The sequence below is a fragment of the Anopheles stephensi genome, chromosome 3 (assembly GCF_013141755.1).
Source record: "Anopheles stephensi strain Indian chromosome 3, UCI_ANSTEP_V1.0, whole genome shotgun sequence".
NCBI lineage: Eukaryota > Metazoa > Arthropoda > Insecta > Diptera > Culicidae > Anopheles > Anopheles stephensi.
Genome location: NC_050203.1, coordinates 66,895,904 through 66,922,167, shown reverse-complemented (window position 1 = coordinate 66,922,167; position 26,264 = coordinate 66,895,904). Strand labels below are relative to the sequence as shown.

Sequence of the window (26,264 nt, the reverse complement as noted above, 5' to 3'; positions counted from 1 at the left end):
AGCAATTTATGCAGGCAATGATTTCGTCAATAAGAAAGGATGCTGCGGATCTTTCGATCGTCATAGGGATCGGCTCAGGATATGCCTTCAAATACCGTTACTACATTAACCTTCACGACGACCATGTTCCGGACAAAAATGGGGACGACACTGGAGCATTTCTTTGCCTGGTTCAGCTGCGCAATATGTACGTGATGCATTTCGCTCGTTCATGTTTTTATTAGTAAGTAAAAGCCGTAATTCTATAACCTATATAATCACCTCTTCTGTATTAACATGTAAAGTAATCATTTTATATTTACATCTTGTATTTCTAGCACCTAACACTATCGCACTGAGCGGCCGGGATGGGCCTCCGGCTCGAAGGGAACAATCGACACCAACAGGAGATCGACTACACTGTGTGAACCATCCTGTCCAGTGCAACCAGGCAACACAACATTCCTCTTCAGCAACAGCACCATCATAATCCGTGCTAGAAGCAACCATTGCTGTCGGGAGACTAAAGGATGCAAAATTGATCTTAAATAAAAGCAAACAAATTTGTGTAGAATGATGATTGATCAAACTTACTGTTAATGGAAGGCACTTTATACACAGAAGGACGGTAGGAAGAACTGAACGGAAAAAGAACACCCAATGCTGATTGCTGGCAAGCCGCCGGTAACGTAATGACCAATTTGGAACCCGTGATTGAGCAGAGTCAGTGTTCAAGGCCAAGCACGATTCCGGCATACGATATGCATTCTCCGATACCCATGGCCAGGTTCTCCTACGAGGTACAGCGTGTGCTCACCCGCTAACTGTAAATGCACAATCCGTTGATATCCTCCTCACCGCATAGTTGTCGTGAACCTTTTCCCGCTCCGTCTTCCGTGCCAACACCTCCCAACGTTCACCATGGCGCTGCAGAACTAAAAGGCAAAAAAACTATAAGCCAGATAGCTGGGATAAAAGCATATAATTATATTTACCTGATTAGATGCACTCATCGACTTTGTAGAGCAAACAGATTTTTGAATCTGAAAAATAAGAAAATTTCAACCGATACAAGCCATTCCAGCGTCTAGTACAACTGTAGCACTGCTTCTTTTTTTCTTCTGAACCACACCATGATCTGCTACGCGCAAGCGTACCACGCTCCAATTTATATTACGTGTATTTCATTCCTGCTCTGAGCAAGTCTGGTGGTTCAGTCTTCAGGCTGAGGTATACATGCACACGGCATTCTGTTTCTAATCTTACTCTTACTCACCCGTTTCAGCACACCGAAAAAGTTTCACACGCACAGATCACAGCTGATAAACAACACACTCGACGCCCACCCCCTCCAACCTTGCAGCGAAAGTTCCGTTGTTACACACAAACATACCACCACACAACGCGAAGAGTCTACGAACATGAAGAGAAGCAAAGCAAAATCAGGAGAGAAAAGAGCAAATACAAGAATAGAGGAACTCCCGAACACACATGACGAGACACGACAAGACGCAATACATTGACAAAAACTTGTCCTCGAATATTTGTTTACATTATGCATGTCTATCCTCGAAAAATTTATCGAAACATAGGTTTTTCGAGGATAGTGAACTTTTGTTTATCTACATTCGATGAACATGGTTCCGGTTCATTTTATGACAGGGTTCATTCAAAATGTAAACAAACAGAATCAAAACAAAAACAAATTATCCTCGAAATAATTTGGAATCTCGTAAATCTTTTCGAGGATATTTCGTTAACGAATGTATTTACCAAAACATTTACGAAAACAGGGGGAACAGACAACTTGGGAGCGTGACGCATATTGATTCATCCCATTTTTTTATTTGTTTACATTCACGTCAGTAATCGCAGGTTGACAACAAAGATCGCCAACGAACGATCTACATTACTTCGGATCATTCCTTCTGCTTCTGTATCTACATTCCTCCAAAATGATGCGTTTTACCCGTTTTCTGCCAACATTTGCACGAAACCGGCTTTACACAACTGTAAGTTTAGCTGCCCCAGTCTTCGGTACAATCAATCGGTGCTGAATCATTCTTATCATTACCGCTTACATCATTCTTCACCAGAATATCTCTCAACCAGTGTCAGTGCGAATCGTGGAGGTAGGCCCCCGAGATGGGCTGCAAAACGAACCAACGCTTCTGCCGGCAGCGGTCAAGATCGAGCTCATAAATCAGCTGTCCGAAACCGGGCTACGTACTATCGAAGCGACCAGCTTTGTGAGCGCAAAATGGGTACCGCAGATGGGTGATAACGCGGAGGTGCTTAAAGGGATTAACAAGCTTCCCGGTATCTCCTATCCAGTTCTAACACCGAATCTTAAAGGATTCCAGGCAGCGGTAATGCACTACAGAGCGAAACGATCGGATGGATCGCGATCGTAGGTACAACTGATCAACAATTACTTTTCCCTAACAGATTGACGCAGGAGCTGAAGAGGTAGCTGTTTTTGGAGCAGCGTCAGAGAGCTTCTCCAGGAAAAATGTAAACTGCTCGGTAGACGAAAGCATTGCCCGATTCCAGGACGTAATGGATGCAGCCAAAAAAGCAAACGTAAAAGTGCGTGGATACGTTTCAACGGTTGTCGGTAGGTCAGATGGTAAGCGATCTCTGTACCCGATGCTAACACACCATTATCATTCGATCGTGTGATAGGTTGCCCATACGAAGGCAAAATTAAGCCCTCGGCAGTGGTTCGTGTTGTGGAAAAGCTTATCGAAATGGGATGCTATGAAATTTCGCTCGGAGATACGATTGGCGTCGGTACACCGGGATCCTTCACCGATATGCTGCGCGAAGTCACAAAGATCGCTCCGGTCAATATGCTCGCTGTCCATTGCCACGATACGTACGGACAAGCGTTGCCAAACATTCTCACATCGCTGGACTTTGGTATCGGTGTGGTGGATGCTTCCGTTTCGGGATTGGGTGGTTGCCCGTACGCTCGAGGTGCCTCGGGAAATGCGGCCACGGAAGATGTGGTGTACATGCTGCACGGTCTTGGCATTGAAACGGGTATCGATCTGCCGAAACTCGTAAACGTAGGAAAATTCATTTGCGATAAACTGCAACGCCAATCCGAATCGAAGGTGAATCGCGCGATGAGGAAAACCAATCCTAACGCATGTTAGATACAGATGGGGAGACAACCTATCAAAGGAAAAAGTGCATTTACTAGCGTAAGTCTTTTTTTAATCGGATAAATCCATTTGATGGATTTTTATTATAAAAAAAGGTTCAAAATATATCAAATTGCCATACCGATGTATATTCTCCGTAGAGAATTTCAACCAGTTGCAATATAACATCCAAATAAATTAAAAGAATAATCAAAATCATAACCAAACCCATCAAAACATAACTGACACGACGTTCATATCGTGACGTCCGCGCAACCGTTTTAACCAAGCCGAGTCTGCGCAATACCAACGGTCCATCGGTGTATGCCGCCTGAGCCGAGGTTCGCTGTCGGTGTTCGTCGTGCTTAAATTTAGTTGAGTATCGGTACCCGCAACAGGCTACGGCACGCGGACGCTGCGTAGATCGAAACGAGTCCGAGTGGTCCCCCACCCCCACCGCAGTCCGTGTGTCTCCATTTGTGCTTGCTTGCCATCCTACGACCAGAAAACAGAATGCAATTAACGACAGCAAGGGAATAGAGAGAGAGAGAAAGATAAAATCCGCGAAAGAAATCCGACGAGAGCTGAGTAGCTGGCTGTGCCCGATCGATCATCCTGCAGCACAGCAATCCCGTGTGATCCCGAGTGGCCGATTGAATTTCCGTGCGTTGCAGCGTTAAAGGATACTTGCGATCATCTCGGGTTGCACACACACATCCCGTTCGAAGCATATCGCTCAGTTTAGTGTTAAGTTCATAGGATCGGAGGAGACATATTCCATTATTGGATCGGTGGATCTGGTGGAAGCGACGTTTCTTTCGGTGTCCCCCACAGTGCGAAAAAGTGCGGGTTAGCTTAGTTTATTTTTGCCCGCATTATGACTCGTTCTGTTGCCGAGCGGAAAGAAAATTCAACCGAAAATATAGTGTGTTCCACTGGCGGGGCATGGTCGTGTAAGCAGCAAGTGAATTCTTTCGAAGATCGCACCGTAGTAGAATAAGTGCAGCCCAAACAGGGGTGAAAAGCGTGCGCGTGTGTGTGTGTGTGTCGAAATTGAAATGCGTGCCCGTAATTCTGCTGCTACGTTATTATCGTCGTGCTGCTGTGCCGTGTAAGCCTGCCGCAGACAACCCCAGTGCGAGTGAGAGAAAAGCTGGAGCTATATTTATAGAGGTGATAAAAAAGATTCCAGAAATTAATCATTACCCATTATCTGTAGCTGCTAAGATCACGTTACCAAGGGTGGGAAGGGGAGAGGTACTGGGAAAGTTCTGTCCCCGATGTGCAAATCGTCCTTGATGGTGGAAAGTGAACGGATTTTCTTTGTACCACGTATTTTGGTGGTAGGGCAAGAATTCGGGTTTTGTGTGTGTGTTTCTCCGCTGTGTGTGCTTAGTTAGTGCCTTAGAGAGAAAGAGAGAGAGAAGGAGGGAGAGCGAAAAAGAGATAGAGAGAGAGAGAGAGAGTGCCAGTTTTTCATACCGACACACTAGTAGACGCGCGTCTTGTGAGCGGATTCTTCGACGGCGACCGTTTCCTTGCGAAGATCATCATCGGGGTGAAGTAAATTATGTGAATTGGAAGAGGCAGACAACAACGGTTAACCGAGCCTTCGTCCGAGAAGCGTGAAAGAGAGAACGTCAGCGGAAGATATTTTTAAATCATAGGCATACCACCATACACCATCGATGGCAAAGGAGGGATGCCCGCGGCGCTCTCATCTGTATTAAACGTTACGCAATCCAAGGCAAGCGTCGTGGCCTCGATGTATGTTGTGGTGCGCCGAACCGAAGGAGTTTCTTACCGAAACAATCAGTGATCCTGGTCGTGGAAAGCGGTCTCTCTTTTCCCGCCGCTCCGGATGAAGAGTCTCTCCAATAGACACATTTCACAACTCCTCCTGGCGGGGGGGCGAGGATACAAGTGAGTTTGCGGAAGAGGCGGGCGCCATGAGGTTTGAAAACGGGGACGCGCAACACTAATGGCGAAGCGTTGATGGAGACCTGTTAGTTGAGACCGTTCGCTGCAATAAACTTGAGCATGCTGGAAAATGGGGACAAAATATTGGAACATCTGTTGCCTGTAGTGAGGCCAATGTCAGCCACACGCCCCAAGCGCAATCAATTCGCGCGCGCGTGGAAGATTTGCCCTTTTTGCCTGGTTCGATGTTCATTTAAGTTGTTAATTTTATGTGATGAAAGTTTCGTGATTGTATAGAAGTATGTGTTCAACAAAGTAAGAATAATAACTACATTCTTGGTTACACTCTTGTAATTGGAGTTTAAGAGAATGCATTATATTCAACCACTACATACACAAGCGATTTAAACACTAGCATGTGCATTTAAATCTCGTTCAATAAATGGTAGAATTTTAGGAATCTCTTCTCATCTTCTCTCACGTACAACTACTACGTCACACGTCGTACACAACGCCAATGCATGCCAAAAAAAAAAGCGAAACACAAAGCCGGCAACAAGTAGGAAGCGGGGAAACTCTTTGTCACTTACTTGCTGCTTGCCTGTATTGTCTCACTGCGTTCAACGGGGCGGACCGTGGCATACGATACGGAAAAGCGATGGTAAGCCTTTTTTTCTATTTTTAAAGCCCGATCAGTTGACGTTTGCGAAAGATGTGCTGCCTCCTGACAGCAGCACGTCGTCACGTGCACGGTAGAAGGGAATGGAACCATGGTTGTTGGTGAAGTACATACTGTGCGGCGTCAGCCTGTCAGTAGGCGTACTACATGTCATTAAAAAGCATGTTCTGTCTACGGTAGCAAATTTGTTAAGAAAGCGTAAGTGAGAAAAATCGAGAACTGTGTCGTCTCGTATGTACAACGTGACTACCATATTCGGTTATTCGGTTATGAGTAATCTAAGTCTCAGAGAACAAATTTACAGTGCGTAACGGATCAATAGTTTTTTGAGAATAACTAGAAAAGATGCAGACATAGAACAATAGGGCAGACAAGAATAATGGTCTGAAAGTCCCAGCAGAAGAATGTTTGGATTAAAGTAGAATTTAACAGTTAAAATAACTGTACAAGCTGATTAAATATTAATTTCCATGTAGCAATTGAAAATAAATGGAGACGCATGGTACTTCATGAATTCTAATGGAGACGCATGGTATTTCATGACAACTACGAATGGTTACGTACGACAACTATCGTCGATGATTAATTCAGTGAGGCAAATGAATTTTTACAACCTTTACATGTCAAAATTTTGCACAAAAAAAGCAATAAAAATAGAAAAAAAAGGTTTACTGGTCCCGAAGTAATTTACAAAAAAAAAAAAATACAATTTGATCACTAAACGCATTGGAATTAATGTTAAATAATCGCAATAAGCAGCATAAAAGTTTGGAGCACATTTTTTTTTTTTATTCATCAAGAACAGCCTGGTCGTATTGCTAAAAACTAAATTACAAAAATTAGTACAATTCACGATGGTTTGGAGACATTTCCTTCTCCAAGCCGTGAAAGCCCTTTCATCTCGGGTAAACTCGGTCGATTAAGTTGTTATAAACTTTGCATCTAATTTAAGTTTAATGTAAAGACATTTCCAGTTAGACATAAAATCTTACGTTTCTACATCGGAGATTGATTTAGACTTATTTGCGGGAATGTTAAACTGCGGGATCCTTATTCAAATCATTTTTTTTATAAATACAAAAAGAAAATTATGCGGTGGCTCCAAAAAACAAAAATGATTTAATATTTCTGTAAAGATGAATGCGTTCCACGCATAAGTTTCCACAGAAACAAATTATTGACTTCAACTGGCATTCTTTAAAGGCAGGTTCTTGAGGAGTTGACTGATTGGCCTGCGAAATTTGGATATGGCAAGCTTATTTCAGCCTTAACATAGGAGTTTGCATCACACACTAAGTAATAAAATAAACAATTTTTAAAGAAGTTCTTGAGCTGCGGCGACAGCATAACTGGTCTTCACTATCTATTTAACTACAAGAACAATCATGTCGAGGAAGCCAAAAATGACGAGTTAAGATCGCTAAAGGATGTCCTCGAGCAAAAGAAAAAATGAATTCTACGTTATATGAAGGATATTAAAGATTAAAGTAAACTTCCTGCCAAATTTGCTGGGAAAGTATAAGTATGGCACGAGTAAAAATGCTATGCTAGCTGACTAGAATTCATATAACGTTTCACAAAAGTTCATGGTTAACGTTTCATAAAAAAAAACCATTAACGTTAAAAAATTAAAGCTCTTAAACCACCCGATCATATGATCAATCGATTAGTCCGATCCGCGCTTTGCATTGGGAGCATAGACGATAAAAATAGTGTACCATTTAGTGTACAAGGTCCCGCCAAAAACACGTGGGTGTGGCGGCGTCGACGACTATTTATAGCCTGGCGCTTACGATATGTTTGTAATCAAACGCGCCCACATTGCGGTCTTGTCGTACAGTAGGCGCGCTCGATCAATATCGACATTTGCACGGGGGAACCTAATTTTTGCTTTTCTTTTGCTTTATTTTTGCTGTACACACCCCAACATCCTCTCGCCCAGCATTGAACTACATTGAATGAGACGTCACCATGTCGCACCTATTCCCAAGTGCCAAGGGTGATCAGCTATGTCCGCTTGGATTCCATCCGCAAGTACGCTGGCCCACGCGATGCAAGCGCTGTTTTCGAGACTACAAAGAGCACGGAAACAAACGGAATGGAGATGATATAGCAGCTTCAACGCCGGTTTTGCCAGGCTCAACCCAATCACGGTGAGTATAGGCTGGTGGAATTGGCGGTGGAATATCGTTCCTCACCAAGTGTGTCGGTTACATCACCAGCAATCGTGACAGTGGCAGCAGCACCACACTGGACAAACCGGTCCGAAGCTGGACATCAACACAGAATCTGCTTAGCCCTAGCAGTGGCAATGGTGGAAGCACTCAGAACTTTCAGCAACGTCCAGCTTCGTGGGCCTCGACGCCGGATCTGGACAATATTCTGCAGGCAGTTAAGGCCGATTTTACGGTCAACTTGCCGCTCCCTAGACGACGGCATACGACAACATTCGACAATGTTAGTAATGTACGCAATGTGTGGTAATAGCACAAACAGTCGATTTATATTTAAACGAAACACTGTTTTTGCAACTTCCAGCTAGACGAGGTTAACTCGACAACGGTAACCATCAAAAGGCCACCATTGCCGCCGATTCTGAAGGTGGACACTGTCAAAAAGGAGGACAAGCCCGAGCTACAGAAGCGTGAAGACAGTGTGGCGGACATTGTGATCGAGAAAGGCGACTCGCTGGCGGAGCGTGTACGTAAGTTAAATCTGATAAAGCGGCAAGGTAGCGCCGAACGGGAAACGAGTAAAGAGCGAACAGTTTCTCCGAAGCAGGAAAAGTAAGTAGGGTTGGATTTTATTGGCAAAAGAAACAATCTTACTCACTCGATCTTGTACTATCTTCTACCACCAGAGATGAACCACCAGTGGTAACAGCGAAAGTGGTTCTCAAACCGTCCAGAGTGGAACCAGAAACAGTTGAAAAAATCGAACGACGAAGACGTAGACCCATTCCAGACACACCCGATTCCAGTGTCACCAGTTCCTCTTCAGCTTCAGCTACAAGTAGCTCTAAGCTAACGGCCGGCAGTGTTAAGCCGACGGTAACGTTTGCAAGCACATCACAGCCATCAACCGCATCCGCCACATCGAGCTCTCAGACTTCTAAGGAATCTCAGGGAAGTGAAGCAAGCACCACGACGAAAAGCATCATTCGCAGGAGACGTACCGAAGATTCGGCTGTTCCGTCGCAGTCCACCACTTCTACCACGTCCTCTGCTGGGTCGTCATCGTCATCGAAGTTAACCTTAAGCCAGTCGGGCCCATCCATAACGTCCTTCCAGCCAAAGAGCTCACGCCCTGCCAGCGAGCCTCAGGTACCCAGTTCCAGCAGCGATGACGTCAAGTTCCTCATATCGATTAAAGACAAAAAAGCAAAAGCGGACGATGATCTGCACTCGATCACGACCGAAACGACCGAAACGACGGAAGCAACCATTGTGGACCATACCGACATTCGAGAATTGCAAGAGGAGAACGAAAGCCTTAAGCGCGAGCTGGAAACGGTTAAGGCTCGAGCGGAACGAGCAGAACGGGACAAGAGCGACATACTGCTGCGGCGACTCGCCTCCATTGACACCGTGTCGAACAAGACGGCCGCGTCCGAAGCTCTCAAGCTGCAGCAGAAGGTGAATGAGCAGAAGCAGCTCATAGATGATCTGCAGGACGAGAAAAAGTTCCTTACCACCAAGCTCAAAGAAATGACCGCCGACATAAACGTCCGAGGCAGTCGAGGCATGGAAGAGCAGCTGCGACAAAAGCTGGAACAGGCGGAAACGCTCTGCGAGGAACTAATGGATGAGAATGAAGAAATCAAACGCGAACTGCGCAACATGGAGACGGAGATAGAAGAAATGCACGACAACTTCCGCGAGGAGCAGGCGGACGAGTATGCGTCGCTCAAGAAAGAGCTCGACCAGACCACAAAGAACTGTCGAATATTGTCGTTTAAGTTGAAGAAATCGGATCGCCGCATTGAGCAACTAGAATCGGAAAAGGCTGCCCTGGGAGCAAGCGGTGACCTGGCAGCAAAAATTAAACAACTCGAAGACGAACTGAAGGTGTCGAATGAGGTGGCCCGTCGCTTGCAAGCGGAGCTGGAAAGCGCTGGACCAGGCTCGACACCCACATCGCCGACCAAGAAAACTCCGAGCCTTGGCAACATCGGCAAGTCAACGTCGGCCGATAGTAAGATTTCTCGCGCCTCGCTAACACGCGGCGGATCGCAGGAAGATCCGGCACAGTTATTGCGCGATCTGCAGGACTCACTCGAACGAGAGGCGGATCTGCGGGAGCAGCTTAAATACGCCGAGGAAGAGGCGGAAAACCTACGCCGCAAATCGTCGCGCGTTGAGGATGAAAATGACTCTCTGGTGATGCAGCTGAAAAAGATGGCTTCGAAGGCGAAAAGTAAGTTAATTTACGCTTTCCCGTTACCCCCAGTCGCACACTATACCGTATAACTCATTACAGCAAAGAGCAGTATCTTTACGAAGGCAAGAAAACTTAGCCCAGCACCCACATCACGCTCCAGCACGGACACTGCCCCCATCGAAAAGGATGAAGGAATATCCGACGAGGAAGATCCGGCCGAACTGCGCTTGCAGCTGGAACTGAACGAGCAGGAAATGGCAGTGCTGCGGCGCAAGATGGAGGAGTTCGAGCACGAGAACAAACACGCCCGCGAGCAAATCAAAGATCTGCAGGAAAACCTGGCCTCCAAAACGAAGGAACTGGGTCGCAAACTTCCCTCGGCGCTTGGTAGCAAGACAGGGGTAAAGGATCCATTGGAAGAGAAGAAGATCACTGTTATGGAGGAGGAGATAAGCGAGCTGCGAAAAAAGCTGATCGAGAAGGATCGCGAATTCGAACGCTTGCAGGCGGAGATGGCACTGGCCAAGTCAAAGGGTGGCAAATCGTTGTCTAAAGCCAAGTAAGTTTTTCTAAGCGCGGACCTTCAAGAAGTCATTTTTCGTGAACGGAGTAATATATTTTTGTTTGCAGATCACTTGACGCTCTCACGGAACAGCAGGCGCAAGACTTGAAGCGGCAGCTGCAGGTGATCGAGCAGGAAGCGACGGTCTTGCGTGCGAAAACGCAAAGCCTCGAACAGGATAATGAAAAGTATCAGGCAGAGATCAAGAAGCTTCAGGCCGCACCACCAAAGGCAACCGCAACAGCAGCGGCAGATAAGAAAAAGCTCACCGATTCGATTGAGCAGTTGGAGAAGGAAAAAACCGAGCTAGAGGTACGACTGAAGCGGATTGTTCAAGAGTCCCTCAGCCAGCTACCGGTGCGTTTGTCCAAGAGCCCGACAGACATGCACACCAAACTTCAACTGAGGGTAAGAGTGAAAAAAGAGAAAGAAAACTCTTTCTGCAACTTATTGAAGTTTACTGTATACAATGTACTTTACTCTTCCCAGAAAATGGTCGAAGAATGTGAAATGGAGATCGACGAGCTGCGAGCCTTGGTTGGTAAGGCGGGTGCTTTGAATATCACAGCCCTAGCGAAGGAAAAGAAGCAGCTCGAGGCGGAACTGACCGAAACGAAGCAACAGCAGGAGAAACTTACAACGGAGCTAAGTAATGAGCTATTACCTCTTTATTAAAAGCTCAGCATTGGAATCTAATTGCGATACTTTGAATATTTTAGGCAAACTTAAAAAGGAAACTCTCGAACAGCAAACTTCGAAGCTGAATGAAGCACAGCGTACTGTGGAAAAATTAGAAGACGAAAACAGAAAACAAAATGAAAAGATTAAATCGCTAGAAGATAAAATCACTAAAATTAATACGACAGTAAGTAGAGAAGAGGCGAAATGCGGATTTGTATAAAAAATCATCATTTAAATTTTTTCACAGATGAAAGCTACAGAATCAAGCAAAACCTTCCTCGAGATGCAGCTCAAAACGGAAAAAGAGAAACACACCAATGCCGAGCGGGATCTTGAAAAGCTGCGCAAGGAAAAGTCCAAGCTGGACAATCGCATCAGCGATTTGGAGAAGGAGCTTCAGCTGTCGAAGAAAAATGCCGAGCTCATCAAGGAAAGTCTGGAGCGGGAAATGGCGGCACTGAAGAGTAAATCTTCTACCGGTGCAGACGATAGCGAAGCGACGAAGCTACTGCAGGATTTGAAAAAACAAAATGAAGGTAAGGGCAGTGAAGAGACGGCCGAACACAATATAATAATGTGTCTTCCTGTTCGATTTAGAGCTAACGTCGGAGATTCATCAGCAGAGCAGAAAGTTCGAAGAGTTGCTTCAGAAACATGAAACCATGGAAGAGGATCATCTTGTCGTTAAAGCACAGCTAGCATCGGAACGTGAAAAGGCACAGGAAGTTGATAAGCTGAAGAACAAGCTGCTCCAGGCGGAAGCCATCGAGTCAAGGCTGGTTAAGGAAAATACTAACATGAGCCGCCGGTTGGTGGAGGTGCAGAAAAAGCTAACCGCCGCCGAGACTAACAACGACAACCGGTACGCGGGAATAGAGCTGGAGAAGAACCGTTTGAAGACGGCACTGGAGGACAAGCAGCACGATTACGAGAAGCTGACCAAAGAAAGCGAAATGAACGCGTATCAAGTGAATCAGCTAAAAAAAGACGTGAGTGGCATTATTGAAAATTGTGCATCGTAATCGCACTATCCATTCACTTGTTTCCCTCAACTAATTCCAGAACGAAGATCTACGCGGAAAGCTGGATGACTATGAACGCATTAACAAGGCTCAGCGTACCCTGAGCGAACATAACGCTCATTTGGAGCAGGAGCTGAAGAGTGTCTACACAAAGTAAGTTTCGTCAGACTGCTTCCATACGGCGCAAGGTTTCACGACCACCGTTCTCACGCTCCTCTTTGTAGATTGGAAGCGTCCGAGTTGAATGTGAAGTCGGAAGTAGCTGCCACGCGCTTACGCTACGAGCAACAGGTGACCAACTTGCACAACGAGCTGACGGCTATGCAGCGTCAGTGTGAACGGTTTAAGCGCGATCGTGACACTTTCAAGCAGCTGGTTGAGGCCGCCCAGAAGCAAATCGGAGATATGAAGGCGAACCGGCGCAGTCTAGCATCCGTTACGAGCAGCAGCGGCGATGATGACGATAAGACGAAGATCGTGGCGCTCGAGCAGCAGATCGGTTGCCTCGAGGATGAACTTAGCGAGGCCCGGCTCGAAGCCAGCAAGGTGCGCACCGAGCTGGTGTCCGAGCTGAGTGCGTCCGAGATCAAGATCTCGGAGATGCAATCGAAGATCAACGAGCTGGAGGAGGAGAAAATTATGGGCAGCGGCAAGTCGAAAGTGCCCGGCACCAAGACACGACTCGAGCTGTCCTGGCAGAAGGAGCGCGAGGAGCTGCAACGGTTAGTGCAGGAAACGTCGACGCTGGCACGCGACCTGCGCCAAACGCTGTACGAGGTGGAGCGCGAACGGGACAAGGAGAAGCTCGAATCGAAGCGCAAGATCGAACAAATCAAAAAGACAACCGAGGAAGAGATCGAGGAGGGTCGCCGAAAGGTGACCGAGTTGCAGAGCGATCTGCTGGAGCTGCGCGATGCGCACGCGAAATTGCGCACGGCCAACGAAAAGTTGCGACGCGATCGCGATCGCTACGAGCGCGAGCGGGCCGATGCCACACGAAAGAGGCTGGAAGCGGAGGGCGACCGACGGATAGGGGCACTGCTGCAAACGGTCGACGAGCTGGTGAAGCTGGCGCCGGAACTACAGAAGGTTGCACCCAAGGATTCCCACACGACAAGCACTGGAAAGGTAGTTGGTGGAGAACAGGACATCTTGAAGCAACATTCGGTTTTATCTCGAATCTATTTCTTATTCCACAGACCATCACAGCTAATGCACCCATTCCAACACCGCCCATGCGCCACAAGAGTCCATCGCCGGGACCTGGAGCCACAGCACAGCCACAGCAGTCGATTTCTACAGTATTAGCTAGGCTGGCCGATGCATCCGAAGATCTGAGACGCTACCAGCGTATGTGCGATGAGGAAAAAGACAGAGAACGGGCACGTCGCGGTGGAATGCGGCGGTAAGAATTCCAGTGCCTTTCGAGGTCACATGTCCGTTACAAAGTACTTTACACTCTTCTTCTTTACAGGGCTGCATCGCAAGAAAATGATGCGATGCATGATAATTCACCAGGGCGGCCGGTGCTCAGGGTGAATCGAAACGGTGGCAGCCTGCACAGAAAGAGTCTTTCGTTGGATCAATCGATGCAGGCTGAACAGCAGGGGGTAAGCAAACTTCAACTTCAACACCCTCAATCCTCTTCTGATCGTTGCCATTTTGTTTTCGCCCCACTTGAAGCTTATCTGGAGAGAAGGTGACGATAGCATGTCGTCGCTGCAATCGATCGACTCCGACTACGGCATGATGCGCCGTGATTCCAGCCTAGACTCGCGCCTATCGACCGGTTCGACCCAAAGTGATATGCCTCGCATGCGAAAGAAGAAGCGCGGCCTGATGGGTAAACTGCGCAGCTTAAGTCTCACCCGTAGCAAAGGAACCGAAAGCGACTATTCTGTAAGAATCTCCCGTTTCGTTTCGACAGACGAATCGAATCGATTAACTGTTCAATCTATTTTCCACCCCAGCATCAAGGATCAGACTCCGATCTCAGTCTAGCTGGTGATGTTCGGTCGAGCAAAACCAATCTGAAGGGAAAACTATCGGGAATGTTCCGTCGAGCCGGTTCTTCCTCGCGCACCAACAGTGCCGAAGCAATCGATCGCGAAATTCAACGCCCGGTCGCTATCCAGACGCTCGGCAATGGTCCGACAGCGGCAGCTGCGCCTCCGCAACGGCCAGTTTCTGCTAGCACACCGCATTTAGCTAGAGTAAGTAAAGAGGACTTTATGTGGTGTATTTTTGGTTAACCTTTTAAATTCCTTCCTTAGGCCGCTAAACCTCCAACACCGTCGATGGTATCAACGCAAAGAAAACGGCTAAGCGCCAATCTTCCACCTACGGGCCAATCGTCCGGCGGAGGATAGTAAGGAAGAAGTTGATGTTGACCAGACCAAGGAAGGCGGATATGTGTTGTAGCTTGTTTAGGACAATCAACTCACGACGAATTGTTTGTCGATCTCTCCAAAACCGTATCCGTGTTAACACACACCTCAAGCTCAAGCAGCCCCAAAGCTTGGCCTACGTTTACAGACAGTGAAGTGCACTTTTCTTTAATTGTTCATCGTGATAATGTTGATGTAGCGAATGAAACAACCGAGAGCAATCGTTAAATAAATATGTTCCACTTACCGTTTATATTGTATAGTTGCTTCGCGAATCTCTGCTTCGTTGGAACTAGGACTTGAGCAATCAACTCAAAGAAAGCAACTGCATACGGGGAGGCGATCCGGACGGGATGTGACACCCGATCCTGCCGTGTGGAGACCGCTTCCGCTGGCGGCGTTTTTTCTAGGGACTGCAGCTTTATGCCTGGACGCCACCCATAATGTACTCAAAACGGAACACACGAAAACAAAATTTTTATTTACACTTTTCCGATGCATGAAATGCGCCCGATCAAGTGTTGGTCACACTGATTTTATTTCCTGTGGACATTTGATGACGACCGAAATTTGGCTAATTTGCCCAGTGTGCACTGCACGAAACTTGCACCATCAGCGGTCGAGCAGTTCGAGCAGCCACTGCTAGCTGTCAAAAGGCAGACAGTGCGCTGTCATAACAAAGCAAAAAATTATCAATTCCTAATCAACAAAACGAAGTGGAAGCAGCGCACAACGGAATAACAAAGACGAACGGTGCAGCGCAGGCGAAGGAGTTAGTTTTATGGCTACGGGGATTCTCCCGCAGCTTGTAGTTTCGTGATAAACTGAGCACAATCGACCCGAGGGTGACTGAGTAATTGCCCGCCGTCGAACGAATCGCAGTACTTCGGTACCGTTTCCTGCGAATTGGGAGACGTGATAATTGGGCAGCAGTAGCCCCAACTTCCCCCAACCCCCTCCGAGGGACACACAGATCCGGATCCGGTACGACCCGAGCGCTCGGTGCAATGTTTAAGCGACGTGTGAAATCACCGCACACCCATCGATCCCGGTATCGGTTCTTTCCGGTCGTGGTGCTGATAGTGCTAGCCCAATGGTGCCTACTGAATACGGCCGTCACAGCCGAATCGACCGATATCGAGCTCGATGCGAAGGCGAACAAAATCCACCAGATCGATTCGCTCAATCTGTTGCTTTACACCTTCCTGCTAACGTTGACGGTGCTAACGATATGGTTGTTCAAACATCGGCGCGTATCCTGGCTCCACGAAACGGGGCTGGCCGTTATATATGGTAAGTGAGGGGGATAGGGGAGAAGGGAGAAAAAAGGTCGCTTTTAGTTTTCGACAGCCGTCCAAAATACGGTTCAGTTATCAAAACAAACCCGCAGGTTCATGCAGGCGGAAAGAAAATCGGATTATTCGAATATTAACGCGGTTTGTAATCAATAGTACGGGCCCGAGTCGACTACTATCCGCCGCCCATATGGTACGACGGTCGGTCGGATCATTTTACATTGATAGCAGGGGAAGGCCGTTGAAGAGCAGTTCGTATGACTAATGCCGTTTGCGCAACGGCAGTTTGTATGGCTGTGTGATTTGTCTGAACCGTCCGTTGTCCCCGACGTGTTTATTATGTACTTGCTATATTTACTTTTGCATCGCCACTGCCAAGCGATGCTATACCGGCTGTGTTACCAGTAACGAGGAGTAAAAAAACGTACAATGTGGATTTTAAGCGATAGAAACACTAGAACCCCCCCGTACACTTTTCATATCATATCGCTTGTTTTCCTTCTCTGAATTCTCTCCCTTCGAGCAGGGCTCATCGTTGGTGCCATTATCCGTTATGCAGGAACCACCACACCGATCATCCACGTTTCCGTGGAAGCGGAACCGGACGCAAAGTTCAACCAAAGCCTCCCACCGGACACGCTATGGCTCAAGTTTCCGGGAAATCTGCCCCACGGTTCCGATCAGCCGGTGAAGGCAAACAAGACGTACACGTACAGCTTTCGCGGTGAGCTGGGCAACGTGGAGGAGAACGAGATCGATCTGAAAGCTACGTTCGATCCGGAAATCTTTTTCAACATTATCCTGCCCCCGATCATCTTCCATGCCGGTTACAGTTTAAAGCGGGTAAAATGATTAATATTCCCTTTTGCTTTTATTGTTTCATAAACATTTACTAACTTTATTGTACGGTTTTTAGAAATATTTCTTCCGTAACCTGGGTGCAATCTTGATGTTCGCCATCATCGGTACGACCCTGTCGGCGTTTTTAATCGGTGCGCTTATGTACGGTTTCGTCCAGCTGATGCCAAAGCTAAAGTCGAGCTTTACGTTTCTGGATACGCTTTACTTCGGGGCGCTTATATCGCCCACGGATCCGCTTACCATTTTGGCCATCTTTAGCGATATGCACGTGGACGTCAATCTGTATGCGCTTGTGTTCGGTGAGAGTGTGCTGAATGATGCCGTTGCGATCGTGCTTAGTGGGTAAGTGGCGAGAATTATGCTCCTAGTTTGCCCATTCCTAACGACGCAATGCTTATTACACAGGGCAATCCAAAACTACGGTGAACATTATTCGAGCAATGGCGAATTCGAAGGACACGCCTTTTTACGTTCGTTGGGTGACTTCTTCAGCGTGTTTGCCTTTTCGCTGCTGATCGGTGCTTCGATGGGTTGCGTTACGGCCATGATGACCAAGTTTACGAGGATACGCGATTTTCCGCTGCTCGAATCGGCCCTGTTCGTGCTGATGTCCTACAGTACGTTTTTGATAGCTGAAGCGGCAGAGTTAACGGGTAAGTTTCGGAAACAAAAGCAGGTGACGCGCCTTCGTTCCGATAGACAGTTTCTTACCGCTTGCCGATTTGCAGGAGTTGTTGCGGTACTGTTTTGCGGTATCTGTCAAGCACACTACACATACAACAACCTGTCGGATGACTCCCGCACGCGAACGAAGCAGATATTTGAGCTGCTGAATTTTCTTGCCGAAAACTTTATCTTCTCGTACATCGGCGTGTCGATGTTTACCTTCCCCAAGCACCACTTCGATCCGCTGTTCATTTTTACCGGATTCGTAAGTTAACGGCTGAACGGTTTGAACGTTGTAAGTGATGGTGTTAATTTGCCTACTACCTTCCCTTTTAGATGTGTGCAGCTATCGGGCGCGCTGTAAATATTTATCCCCTTTCAGCTCTGCTGAACATAGCTAGAAAGCCAAAGATTTCGTGGAACTTTCAGCACATGCTGTTCTTTGCTGGTAATTAAAAAAAAGCCTCTTTTAAACTACAAACGCTTAAACTGAAAAATACAAATAACTCGTGCCGCTACTACTTTCTACAGGATTACGTGGTGCAATGTCGTTCGCGCTTGCGATTCGCAACACGGTGTCCGATGCAAGACAGGCAATGCTAACGACAACGTCGTTAATAGTTATTACCACCGTTATCATCCAGGGCGGAGCGGCCAACTTTCTGCTCAACTGGTTGAATATACCGTAAGCCAACAGAAGGAATCCTAGCCGTTCGAAACACGATGCTAACTGCGTTCCCGCTTATTTTCATTGCTTTCAGTGTTGGCGTTGATGATGAAACGGAGGTGTTACCCTATCAGGGCGTTCGAAGCGTGAGTAAAACAGTTTTACTTTTCTTTATCGTTTCTTTCGATGCACTTTAGCGTTGCACCGTGGTGTACCACCGGCACGCATACAGCTGTCCGGTGAACATAAAAAGACTAATAGTTTGCTTTCTTTCAAACTCAAAATTGAAACGCTAAGCTAATCTTTATTCAGCGTTTTCTGTTCGTCTCAAGTCCCTGCATACTTGTACACTACCAATTCTAAATCCGTTTCCCTTTTTTTACCACCATAATCGTACGCCTGGCGCACTGTTCTCACGGCAACAAAACCAAAACCAAAAAAAAAGGTGTACAATTCGATGGAGAACACGGCTGGGGTATGTTCGATTCGTAACAAAAAAAAATGTGCAAAGCATGCCCTTTGGCATTCGCTTTTCGTTTAAATGTTTGATCATTGTGTGTAGTGAAGTATGATGGGCTGATCTCATATTGCATGCCTCCTACCCATCGTTAATGTGTGTTTTGTGTCACCATGTATGTGTGGTCCATTAATCGATCCGGTCTGCTAGGTCACAGAGTGGGGTTTAGCCGTGTGAAACCTGGCAAGGCCACATCGTCTCCATGGTTCCATCGCTTTCTAAAAACTTTCCTTGCATCATTATCGATTAAGCGCGTTGCTTAGCCTAGTGTCATGTTTCATGTCGCCATACACCGTTGTCGAACCGGATGATGTACCTCTACCTCTCGTAGTCCATATGGGGCATCATGAAAATGAACCGTTTACTTTCCTTCCATTAATCACTCCTGTTTTTGCTTGGTACAGGACGTTTTTCAATGTTTTACGCGTCCCTGTAGGGTTTTGGCTTCTCTCCACCCTGTCTTTAGTAGATTGTTTAGAACGTAGCTTTTGATTTTTGAGAAAATTGTTCCGTCTGCTTATTGTTTAAAAAAAAAACGCACCTTAAACTTTTCACCATTTCTATCGAGCAATCGCGCAACCATTCCCCCAAAACTAATTCATGATAATGTTTTTATTATTGTTGCTTGTCGCGAATTCGTCACAATCGGAAACGATTGCTTTAATTTCTAAAGTCGATCGACGTTGGTTTAAATCTCAGTCAGCTGCAGGTGAATAGGCGAGCAAGTTCCTTGGTAAGAGGCGTTATTGATTAAATCTCTCTCTTTTTGTTTTAGTTAATTTCTTTCATCTTAGTACATTGGGATGTGTTTATTTGAGTTTGAGTCGAGTAGTTTGTATAGGAAGTTTTTGTTTTTTTTGTTTTCTTTAAATAAACCAAAATAACGTATGCATAGAAAAGTAGACTTGGTTCAGATGGCTGTGACAACAAAACTACTTTAGATAGATAATCCAACCCAATAGCCTCTTAGGGCAGTCATTCCACACACTACGGTTGACCGGGCCCGGATGGGATTTGAACCTCGGTCCTGCCGTAGACCCACAATTGATTACAAAAAATACCGGTACGATGGGAAGTTCTATCGATGCTTTTTAAATGCATACGTTAACTAGAAAGATTTATATAGTCTTATGGGCTAAGGAGTAGAATAGGCTCTTACAAGTTGTACGGGGCGCAACTGTATGCAAGTTGTGTGCAAAGTTCATTGTGAAATGTGTGCCTGACCGTATTTAGGACATAAAAGTAATATTTAAATTTACCGTGAATTAAGTAAAAAAGTATTAAAAGTTATTAAAAGTTATCATGAAAGTTTGTGCAAAGTATTCATTAGACATTTTATCAGTTTTATCAACCTTTTCAATGGTTTTAACAAGTTTAATTATAATATTAATCATTCCTAATCCATATTTGTTTCATTTTTGAAAGGAAAAAAATAATACATTTCGTATTTAAGTATATTTCTGCTAAACAGTTGATAAACTTGCTGCAAGGTACCAAAACTAGATAAAATAGTCTAGCATGAATAACAATAATTAAAATAGGGCAAATGTACCAGTTTTCGGCACGTTAGTGCTGCTGATCAGAAAAGAAAAATACAATTATTAAACTTAATAATTTTGATTTATGGTGGTATTATGATGGTTGTAAAACTATCAAAGCATGTTTCAGCACTCATGATTGTTTGATTATACCCAGTATTGTAGAAATATTAGTAAAAATGCAAACATTGGTTTTGCTCCTATTTTGGGCAGGCTGTGTTCCTATTTTCGGCTTCGCGAATAGACGATTTGAAAAACTCGAAAAGGTGTAATTAGTTAAAGAAAAATAATTTAAACAACTTTCTACTCTTACTTTGCTAGAATTCTTGATAGAAAGTAGTTAAAAAATTAATTTTATGTTGCCCATTTCGGATATCAAACTGCCAGATTTTAACGTCTTTAACGTCAATTTTTTAAGCTCTAGTTTGGTAAATCTCAGAATTACCGAACTATCGGCACAAAGCCAATCTGACGAAATGTTTTGAGCTCGTCACAAATATTTCGATGTTTCAGTAAATATCGATCTAAATGCGTCAAAACTTCGTATTTAAAGAATAAACCATGATGTATTCCTTTAAAAGTAAGTAGTTGAAAGATAATTTCTTTTTCGATTTTTCCCATAATTTTGCTATTTTTGCCGACCTGCCGCAAACTGGAGCAGTTACCCTACATGACTTAGAAATAAAAATAGTTAATTATTCATAATTTTATCTAAACATTTATAGAACATTATATAATAACTATAACTACATTTTACCACGCCAAATGAAAACGTTTTACATAATTTATGTATAGAAACTTACTGTAGGTTTAAATGAAATCATTTTGTCCTATCTCGTCATGTTCTCATTCCCCTATGCACTTCCACGAAAGCTTGCGTGCGAGTGTGTTCCGTGCAACTTCCATGGGCCTATTCTACTCCTTAACCGTCCTATGATTTGAGGGATGTGTGTTAGAATTTGATCTTAAAGTGTTGCAAGAGCAAAACATCATCATGCTACCACTATTGAATCCGTCCCCATGAATCACTAGCAATTAAAGCGTCCCGCGCCTTTCTTTGTGATTTGCCTACCTTTCCCTACATACACCTAGCCTCTCGAGCTTTCAGTTTGGTTTCAGTAAAGTTGTTGGCTAATATCGCTCGTTACCAGGTTAATGTATCTCACGCATTTTAGCTTAGCTCCATGTTATAATGCCATTTTCTGTTTAAATTTTCACGCTAAGGATTTGGAAAATCCGGACAGTGAAGGTGCCACCACGCCGGGCGGCACACGAAGGGGCGGCCACGAAAAGGCTGTATTGGCACGGCTGTGGGGCAATTTCGATACAAGGTAAGAACGGACACCGTTTGGTGTGTATTGTGAAATGATTAAATTAATTTGTCCATGTTGTTTTCGTCTTAAAGGTACATGAAACCATTATTGACCCACTCGAGGCCAACGCTGCTCGAAACGTTACCGGTTTGCTTGAGCCCGTTGGCTCGTTTGCTCACCACAACCGAGCAGCTAACGCAGGTAAGCACTTTGGGGAAGGGGCGAAACAATTGTTGTTGTGTGGCTAATGTATAATACTACTGTAATGGTGGTGCTAATAATCGTAGGATGGTCCAACGCGTCGTTCGGATTCGGATTCCGACCTGTGCATCGATGATGATGATCGTGGGTCGCGCGGTGGTCCCGCCGACGGTAGCGGCCGCAGGAACTCAATCAATCGCGTAAGTATACGCCTCGTTTCGGACGATCGCAGCACGATATTTGCAAGCTATAAGAACCGCGATTAAAAACAGTATTTGCAAGTGATGAGCTTGAAAAGTAAAAGAAGCCACTGGACACTCTCGTAGGGAACAATTGCAAGCTAACAGTTGTATGATATTCGGGTGGTATAGGTGTATATGGTTTTAGTTCGAAACCTTCTAAACGCAACTCGCACGTTACTGAAACTGCATGAAATAATCCGTACTACTAACACACACACACACATAGTTAAGTATTTAAGGTAGGGCAAGCGCCGTTAGAAGGACGAGCATAACAGCGATCGTCAAAAATGATGCGTGCCTCGGCTCCGCGCGCATTAACGCGTGTGAGCGTGTGATGCTGGATTTGTTAGAGGTATTTCTCGATATGTACTATCCAATTGGTGGTGGTGTGTGTGTTTATCTTTGTCTAGTCAACACGGTGCTGTTTGCCGTACAAGCGGATATAAACGAGCTGCGAAAGCATGCAAGCGTTCCAAACGAATATTCTTGCCAGAAGTGTGTAGCGCGTCGTGGTTCCTCCACTACCACCTGTTGTTTGTCCCAAATGTAAAGACTGGATCGTGGTGGTTGGTGGAAAGTGAGTTTTTGCCAGTTTAACATAGGGGCGCCGGTATTGTAGGGTGTATTGGATTGATACAATTTCGAAGTTTGAGGGTAGTAGTAGACACACATACACACACAGGTTCACACTAGATTTGTGTCGATAATTTAAGTTAATTAAACATAACAGTGTAGGTCGGTAAATAACGCTTCCATTGGACGAATTTCCATTCAACACTCAGCAAGGACTTGTGTGGTGCGAGATGGAACTGCTTCTTCCTTGGCACTGCAACCTCGAGCGGTCTCGGTCTGCAATTTTTTTGGCCTGCTATGACTTAATTTTACCCCGTAGTCAAGTAGTCAGCTCTACGAACGGGGAGGCTTTGGTTTGGATGGGATTTGAACCCCGGTCCTGCCATCCGAAAGACCGGCGAGATGTAACTGCCATCAGAATTCCAACAGATTGTTTCATTCCGTCTGCCTCGGGGATGATATTCCCATCTAAATAGCTTATGGTAAAAATTCTAACGATTTCGATACAATTTTTATTAAATTTATTTAAAAACCGCAATTTAAATATTTAAAATTTAAAATTTAGCAATCCTTCATTGACTCCATTCTTGTCAGTTCAGATCCTTCTCCATCCTTGTCAGATGGAAATAAAAGTATCCCATTGGGAAAGGGTAGCGAATGGAAATTCATCGACTGGAAGCGACACTTGACGCCCCGGACACAACAAGTAGTTAACTGTTAACGATAAGTTTTTTATAACGCAGCTTAATTGTATCGGTAACCGTATAACGTGGATTGTGATCTTAATATGTATATCCCCTATTCTTTGCATGCATGCGTTTCCTTCGTTATCGTCGTCCCTACGACGACTCCTATCCCCAACTCTCGTGTGTGGCCCACTGTGTCCTGCGTCACTCGATCGTAACTCTGTATCCTTTTGACTCCTTACTTCTAACCGACCGACAACAAATACCACCGACCACTACTACTGCTACCGCGCTCTCCTAACACATTCACTTGGTCGTTCTGGGCGAACTTGGTTCGACAAACCAAATTCCACACACGAAACAAACACTCTCAAACTACCGACCGAACGGCAGCGCCAGCAACATTCCGATGCCGCGCATGAAGCTAACGATGCGCTCAACATACTAAGTAGCTTGGGAACTAATTTTATGTAACGCTTCTCCAAACCAACCCGAGCTGTTTCCGGTGTGTGAGTGACGGCGGGATTATGTTAGTGGTTCGTTCTTTTGTACAAAATTTCCCCCCTTTTTTTCTTCAAAACATCGTAGTTTGTTGTGTTTTCTCGCATGAAAAATTGTTTCAGTTTTTTTTCATTCTGTTATTGTTTCATCATAAACGGTTTTTAGAACGTAATTGGCATAATTTTATTCTTTTTTTTTCGTTTTTGGTTTTGTTCTTCTTGTTCTTATTCCACGTATGTGTACGCGGTGCAGCAGAAACGTACTATTTAAGCTGTTCCCCAGGTCCCCCACAGTTGTTTTCTTGCCCCATCGAATTGCTCATCGGGCAGCCGAGCATAGTAAAGAAAGCTGGAAGTGCAACAGAGAGAGAGAGTATGTGCACTACCGCCCAAAAAATTACCCGCAGCATTACCACACGATGGTTTGCCATATGGTTTTCCTTGGTATTATTATTTAGTTTTAGCAATTTATAAGTTTACGATCGGTTCATCCCTCTTCTGTTATTTAGTTTTTTAATGCATTAGTTATTTTTTAAATCACTGGTTTATGTGTGGGTATGGGTTGAATTGTTGGCGAAATTGGCGGCTGGACAGGGTTTTTGTTGGTGGGATACCGTTATGTTAGAGTTAGATTTTACTTGGTTGCCAAACCGGGTCCTCCCCTCAACGGTATGGACAATAATTGTTGAAACGCTCCGTGTGGAGTGCGCTCTTCAGCTCAAAAGGTCTTTCATTGTGAATGAAATAAATAACATTTGGTTTACTTAAGTTCCTGTTGCCTACACGAAAATCCAATTTCTGAAACCGATTCTTAAGCAAAAAATAATCAGCGCTCTCTGTTCACTCCAACGAGAACGTTAGATGTGCTTCAACCTGTTCAACTTTGTTCAGGCCTAGTTTTGTTTTTTTTTTCTTACTACTACTTTTATTTTGTAGATTCGTTTTTCTTTTACAATGTTTGTCTTTGTGTTCTATAGTTACACCCAACACCGAAAGTAAAAGATACAAACCCTCCCCCCTTCCTGTGATTTGTCATTAATCGGAAGATATACAGATATACACAAAGCAGGCGATCGTGCCGAACGATAGGAAACGATGATGAAAGCGCAATCGTTCGTTGTACTTACAGTGTGAGATACAAATAGTTTAATGTTGTAAGCCGTTAGTCGATCTAGTAAATTCGTTCCGAATGTGTCAAAGGATCAAATGACAACGTGCCGGTTGAGAGGCTCGCTCTGCTGACAGTGAAAAGACGGAAAAGAATTTGATTTCCTTCCTTTAAGTTCGTTAAGCATGCTGCTAAGCGTTGCGCGCTGTCCCTATGCAAAGTGCCACCGAGCGAGAGAGATTTAGGTCCAGAGGAATAAAGGGCAGTTCCGTTAGGTGTTTGAGCGTTTGAAGCGCATGCCCGTCGGAGTAACAAAGGTGCTAGTTAGACGCTATAATAGCCCCACATCCGTGTGCTCTACTGAAGATTGTTTAGTTAATTCCGTTCCGAGCAAGAGCCGGCAACACATGTGCATTAAATACAATGATATTAAATGATAAACAAATGATCTTTTTTTTATTCATTTTTTTTTGCTGTACTTCATCTCGCTGGCGCTATCATAATCCATTTTCTCTTTCTCTTTCTCTCCGATTCACTATGCTTCCGTAACGATCGTCCCGGTGGGGTGGTTTGATTCCCAACTCCCAAAATCCGAAACGGGGTTTCTCTATCGATAGTTAGAAATTATGGACGACAGCAGTGAGCATGGCACGTTCCGCGTTGCACCCACTGCCAATATTGCTAACCGCATCATGCAGCAGGGAAGAAGAAGGGCCAGTGGCAAAATATTCCACTTCTAAACGACGTGCAGCCGGGGTTGCAAAACTGCCGCTAACATTTTAAACGATGGTCTGTTACGAATATTCTTCTGTGCGTGTTTCAACCCCCCCGTTGCGTATGGGAAGCTCTTGTTTGTGACTGTGATATTTTAAAATTGTTCTTCAAAACTTTTCCGTGAGCTGTTTGTGTTACTCATTCTTCCTTTAGTGGAATTTATGCTGTGCTGCTAACAAGATGCCGGAATTTTGAATAAAGTATGAACGTTCTATGATCGTCACATTATGCGCTTAACCGATAGGTATTTGAGCTTTCAATTGCGTGTGTATATTTTTTTATATTTGTAATAGAATGGGTAAAAGATTCGAGAAGGCTCCCCGCCCCCCCCCCCCCCTGACATTTGTTAGGTGCTGTAGGATTTACGCCTGAATGTATGCAATCCGCAGTACACGTTGCGAAAGCTTCACAGTGTGCTTTCAGTGTGGTCAAAAATGATTGAATAAAGTCGAATGAAATATTGCTTATTATTCGATTAAATCCCCGTCCCTCTATCCTGGCCATTTATATTGCCTTACAGGAGCTACGTACTAATTTTTGGACACGCTAGGAGAGACCAATCAG

The 26,264-nt window shown here is 45.1% G+C and overlaps 4 protein-coding genes across 16 annotated transcripts in view; 3 read left to right on the top strand and 1 right to left on the bottom strand.

Annotated features, from left to right (window-relative positions):
* Nucleotides 1–15,320, bottom strand: part of LOC118511767 (solute carrier organic anion transporter family member 4A1) — a 55,840-nt gene extending 40,520 nt beyond the window's left edge. Inside the window, exon 1 of the mRNA XM_036055242.1 lies at nt 15,007–15,320. The gene's annotated coding sequence lies outside the window, so the exon portion shown is untranslated. The remainder of the gene's footprint in view (nt 1–15,006) is intronic.
* On the top strand, nt 1,826–3,277 carry LOC118511770 (hydroxymethylglutaryl-CoA lyase, mitochondrial). The gene is made up of 4 exons (XM_036055258.1): nt 1,826–1,991; nt 2,076–2,348; nt 2,428–2,596; nt 2,665–3,277. Exons 1-4 carry the CDS (start codon nt 1,935–1,937, stop codon nt 3,138–3,140), a joined length of 975 nt encoding a protein of 324 aa, XP_035911151.1. The 5' UTR covers nt 1,826–1,934; the 3' UTR covers nt 3,141–3,277.
* Nucleotides 3,405–15,012, top strand: LOC118511766 (titin homolog). Of its 2 annotated transcripts, none has more exons than XM_036055240.1 (18): nt 3,405–4,301; nt 7,670–7,880; nt 7,950–8,184; nt 8,266–8,513; nt 8,588–10,143; nt 10,207–10,666; nt 10,738–11,077; nt 11,159–11,318; nt 11,389–11,534; nt 11,598–11,886; nt 11,948–12,339; nt 12,413–12,525; nt 12,597–13,500; nt 13,572–13,777; nt 13,847–13,982; nt 14,056–14,271; nt 14,343–14,585; nt 14,646–15,012. In XM_036055240.1, exons 2-18 carry the CDS (start codon nt 7,699–7,701, stop codon nt 14,739–14,741), a joined length of 5,922 nt encoding a protein of 1,973 aa, XP_035911133.1. In that variant the 5' UTR covers nt 3,405–4,301; nt 7,670–7,698; the 3' UTR covers nt 14,742–15,012. The 2 variants fall into 2 exon arrangements, with proteins under 2 accessions (XP_035911133.1, XP_035911132.1); XM_036055239.1 differs by having other exon boundaries at nt 7,950–8,193.
* A 112-nt stretch (nt 15,321–15,432) lies between the features above and the next one.
* Nucleotides 15,433–25,952, top strand: LOC118511768 (sodium/hydrogen exchanger 7). Of its 12 annotated transcripts, none has more exons than XM_036055244.1 (14): nt 15,467–16,052; nt 16,581–16,897; nt 16,971–17,257; nt 17,321–17,568; nt 17,644–17,846; nt 17,918–18,029; nt 18,113–18,266; nt 18,343–18,394; nt 18,694–18,723; nt 19,439–19,498; nt 21,528–21,634; nt 21,709–21,817; nt 21,904–22,017; nt 25,544–25,952. In XM_036055244.1, exons 1-14 carry the CDS (start codon nt 15,767–15,769, stop codon nt 25,664–25,666), a joined length of 2,202 nt encoding a protein of 733 aa, XP_035911137.1. In that variant the 5' UTR covers nt 15,467–15,766; the 3' UTR covers nt 25,667–25,952. The 12 variants fall into 12 exon arrangements, with proteins under 12 accessions (XP_035911146.1, XP_035911149.1, XP_035911148.1 ...); XM_036055246.1 differs by lacking the exon at nt 25,544–25,952 and adding an exon at nt 23,712–25,371; XM_036055252.1 differs by lacking the exon at nt 25,544–25,952 and adding an exon at nt 24,075–25,371 and having other exon boundaries at nt 15,468–16,052.
* Nucleotides 25,953–26,264: the final 312 nt, after the last annotated feature.